The sequence below is a fragment of the Neltuma alba genome, unplaced genomic scaffold (genome assembly GCF_004799145.2).
Source record: "Neltuma alba isolate B1F8T4 unplaced genomic scaffold, ASM479914v2 tig00012732_pilon, whole genome shotgun sequence".
Lineage (NCBI taxonomy): Eukaryota > Viridiplantae > Streptophyta > Magnoliopsida > Fabales > Fabaceae > Neltuma > Neltuma alba.
The window spans coordinates 32473-37522 of record NW_021637152.1 but is presented as its reverse complement, the minus strand read 5'-3'; the positions used below and the strand labels follow the sequence as shown (position 1 = coordinate 37522).

The following is a 5050-nucleotide window of genomic DNA, read 5'->3' as shown; positions in this document are numbered from 1 at the left end:
TTTTATAGTTACATTAATTTCAATCAGTCAAAGCAAACATAAAAGATTTGATTAAAATTTTAACTAATTTTTTATAATAAATATATATATTTAACTAAGTATGTTTATAAATCTTTGTAATAAAGAAGTGTTTAAAAGTTTTGAATTATAAATTGAAATAACTTATAAAATCTTTTAAACTTATATCATTTAAATTCTATGATAAATAAAAACTAGGAATTTGAAATATATTTTTACAATTTAAAAGAAATTAAAGTAAATAATTTTTAATGAATGTGATAAACTAGAGAAAAAATCTTTATTTTTGAACCCTTCATTTCAACCCAATGGTCTAAAAGATTTTAGTCCAATTAAATGTTTAATTTCATGCAATAAATTAATATTTATTAAATTAAATTTTACAAAAATAATGAAATAATAAATAGGTATTATAAGGTATAAATAATATATATGTGTGTAAAATGAAAAAAAATCTTCATGATATGTTATTATTAAAATAATATTACAAGAAAGAATTTTAATATTAAAAAAATATATGTTTAATGTATTTTATATAGTGCAATAATATATTAATTAATACTTGATGTAAATAAAATTATAGAAATACAAAAAGAAACAAAAGGAAAAAAACTCTATTTCTTAAACTTATTTATTTATTTTAATTGCAAATAAATAATTTACAAAAAATGATTAAAAAGTTCTGAAAATTACTAAATTTGTAATCAAGTTTGTTTACTATACTTTAACAGATTTTGACAATAATAGCAATAACACATCTTTTATAGTAGTTTTTAATTTGGATTTATGCAGTTTTCATTATATATTTTTTCCCCTTAGATATGGCTTTTATTATGTGTTTGGTTATATAGGATATTCTGAGCTAATAATAAATATTGATTTTACAAAAAAGCAATGGTATAGTGGAGTTAATTTATTTGTATAATTTAATCTTACTTGACTAATGATTATAATGAAATGATTAGGAAGTAAAATGGATCATAGAAAGGAGTTCGTGTGTGTATTCGCAAATGGACGAATTTTTAATGGCCCAGCTGGTGTAACATTTGAATCTGATAATGTGAAAATTATCAAAGTTGATGAAAACATTACCTTGGGCAAATTGAAGCAAGTTATTGGACGAAAGTTGCGACTTCCTCCCTATCAAAACGTGACAAATTTAGTATATAGGTATCCTACATGCATAAATCCACCACAATACCAAGCATGCAATTTGGAAGATGATACAGATATAAAACAAATGTGGCAAGTGACTAGAAGATTTTCAACTCAATTAACATGTGCAGAGTTGTATGCTAACATATGTGATTTACCAGATAATCACCATATTGAGTCACAACCCATAGGTGATTATGTCGAAAATATGCCCCCATCAAGTAGCAATAGGGTGAACATGATGGAACAAGAATCTATGTTTAGTGATGACATGGAAAGTTTCCAACCATTTGAACTCCCCATAGATGGTGGGAACATTATATCATCATGTTCTCTTCCTCACGTAGAAGATATCATGGATGAATCAGAAGATGAGGAAGAATATGATTCTTATTTAAATGCTGGTAATGGGGATGATAATGGTGACAATGACAATGAATATGACGAGATGAATGAGCAAAATCAGGTTACAAATGCTTCCTTGTCACAAATTCATGTTGAGTCAGTTACAACTCCTGAATTTGGTGAATTAGAAGATATTCTGCATGTTAGTGATAATGAAGAGTTAAATGTTGGGAAAATATTTAGCAATGTCCAAGTTTTAAGACGTGCAGTCAAGCTATATTCTGTTCATGTTCATCATACATTTAAGGTCTATTATTCTTGTAAAAAGTATGAAGAATATCGTTGTGTTAACTATGGAGATAATTGCAATTGGAGAGTGAGGGCTTGCAAAAAGGAAAGCAAGAACTATTGGCAAATTACAAAATATGGGGGGCCTCACGTATGCTTGAGCACGTCATTAACTCAAGACCATCCAAAGTTGGACGCAGGTGTTATATCATCCTGCATTGTGGCAATGGTAACTGACAAACCAGATGTGAAAGTGTCACAAATTATTGAGAGGATGCAATCAATGTTTGGTTATACTGTGTCATATAGGAAAGCATGGAAGGCAAAACAATTAGCAATTGCGATTGCCTTTGGAAATTGAGAGACCTCATATTCCTTGCTCCCAAGATGGTTAGCTGCAGTTCAACACTTCATGCCTGGGTCATGCATATATTTTTCAAACAAACAATGCTCTCAAGTCAATACAAACGGTCAACCGATTGAAATGTTTCATCGTGTTTTTTGGACATTCAAGCCATGCATAGATGCGTTTCCGTATTTAAAGCCCATTATACAAGTTGATGGAACATTCTTATATGGAAAATACAAGGGCACATTGCTTATGGCAATATCACAAGATGGCGATCGAAATGTTGTGCCACTTGCATTTGCTATAGTTGAAGGGGAAACAAGATCTGCTTGGGCATGGTTCTTACACCTTGTACGCCAATGTGTTGTAAAAGATAGAACAGGAATTTGCTTAATTTCAGATAGACATCGTTCAATTTTGGCTGCTGTTGCTCAACCCCAAGTTGGATGGCAACCACCACATGGACATCATGTTTTTTGTCTACGACACGTGGCTTCAAATCTTCACAAAGCACATGGAACAAATTGGTTAAAAGAGAAGTTTATAAATATCGGTGAGATTCCTTGTGCTTTTTATGATCTTATAACTATATGATTTTTATAATCATTCTAACAAGTGCTAATAATAATATGTAGGGTATGCTTATGAACGTCATGTTGTTGACAGAGAATTAGCAGAAATAGCATTGCACCATACTCCTACAGCTAGATGGATCGGAGCCATCCCAAAAGAGAAATGGTCACGTGCATATGACCTTGAAGGTCTTCGTTTTGGACACATGACAACCAATCTTGCAGAGTGCATGAATAATGTATTTAAAGGTGTTCGAAGTCTACCAATAACAGGTTTAGTTAAGGCAACCATGTATAGAGTCAATAATTATTTTGTCAAACGTGCCCAACAAGTTCATGCTCAAATTATGGTTGGTAAGGTATTTTCTGAGACAATGACAAAGAAGTTAGATATAGCAACACAAAGTGCATCTGCTTGTGTAGTTCGAGATTTTAACAGAATAGCAACATCATTTGAGGTTATGGAGCCATATAATGTTCGATGTCGTCAATTTCGTCGGTGTTGCAAGGTGAATTTGATTGACAGAAAATGTGATTGTGGAGAGTTTCAAGCAGAAAAGTTTCCATGTATGCATGCCATTGCTGCTTGTGCACGAGTAGGCATAGACCATTTACAATATGTGGATCTGTTTTTCGGTTGGAAACTATGCAAATGGTTTATAATAATGAGTTCCAACCAGTGGGAGATGAGATGTACTGGCTGCAGATTGATTGTCCTCTTCTAATACCTAACCCATCAATGATTAGAGATAAAGGACGTCCTCGCTCAAGTCGCATAAGAAATGAGATGGATTGGACCACACCCAATGAACCTAACAAGTGTGGATTATGTCGACAAGTTGGTCATAACCGTTCTACTTGTCCACAAAGTGTAGCATCTCGACAATAAATTATGTATTTCACTTTTTGTAATAAAAACATTATGTTTTATGAAGATTATATTATAATTAGTTTGATTTCTTTTATATTATTTGGAATTTGTCCTTTACCTTATGCAGAGACATTTTAAAATGGCACAACTTCCAGAAGAGGTGATAAATCCTGGCCCAGAGGATCACTCTCTTTTGTACTTGCAAACCCAACATATTTCCAAACATGTGTGGAATGATAATGTAAGTAAAATCTATTTCTTATATATTATTTCATTGATGTTTCTATAATAATATTTTTTTCCCTTTTCCACTATAGGTTAACAGGGTCCTACACACTAGACGAGTCATGCACGCTAATCAAATGATTAACCCACCTAATCAAATAATTGAATATCTTATATTAGCTGGATTTTATGGTGCTGCTCGAGTAGGACAGTTTGATTATGATCGAGGTTTGGTCTCAGCACTAGTTGAGAGGTAGCGTCCTGAGACTCATACATTTCACACTACACGTGGAGAATGCACCATAACATTAGAGGATGTAGCTAAACAATTGGGCCTTCCATGTGAAGGAATGGCAGTTATTGGCCGAACTGACTTTAATTGGCAAGACATGTGTGAATGTTTTCTAGGTATTAGACCATCTGCAGATAGACTAAGTGGGCAGCGACTACTTATAAGTTGGTTGGAAGAGAACTTTAATCACCTACCTGATAATGCGGATGATGTACAAGTTCAACAATTCACTCGTGCATATATCCTTAGGTTGATTGGTGGATATCTCATGCCAGATAGATCGGGTAGCAGGGTGTATCTAATGTACCTTCCACTACTTTATGATCTTCAAGAAGCTGGAAAATACAGTTGGGGATCAGCAGTTTTAGCTCACCTATACAGAGAATTGTGTAATGCTACTAACCCAACTGAGGATGGGATTGGAGGATGCTTATCATTACTTCATTTATGGGCATGGGATCGTTTTCCTATGCTAGCACCACAACAACCTAGGTATCCAGATCCACAATCTGATATCTACCCTCTCTTACCTCCTTTGGGTTTTAGGTATGCTAAATTTATTAACTAACTATTTGTTATGCTCTTATATTATTAAAATTATATAATTTTTAACATTACTTTTTTGTAATAACAGATGGAAAAATGTGAGACAAAACCCACGTCCACTTGCTGCGTCTTTAATCCGATATAGGAGCTTTCTGGATAAAATGACCGATGATGAGATAATATGGCAGCCATATGAATCTCCTTATGTGCGCCAATTGATTCCTGAGTATTGCTTGACAACACCCGAAATTTGGCGTGCTTCAGTTTCTTTAATATGTTTTAATATTATAGAATGGCATCATCCTGACTGTGTACTACGGCAATTTGGTCGTCAGCAACCAATTCCTTCCATGCCTGTTCATTTGAAAAATTACCACACGATCCAATTA

General features: G+C 33.2%; 1 protein-coding gene across 1 annotated transcript; it reads left to right on the top strand.

The window, feature by feature from the left end:
• The first annotated feature begins 991 nt into the window (after positions 1 to 991).
• Positions 992 to 2167, top strand: LOC114730434 (uncharacterized). Its single transcript, XM_028917518.1, has one exon. It carries the CDS (start codon positions 992 to 994, stop codon positions 2165 to 2167), a length of 1176 nt encoding a protein of 391 aa, XP_028773351.1.
• Positions 2168 to 5050: the final 2883 nt, after the last annotated feature.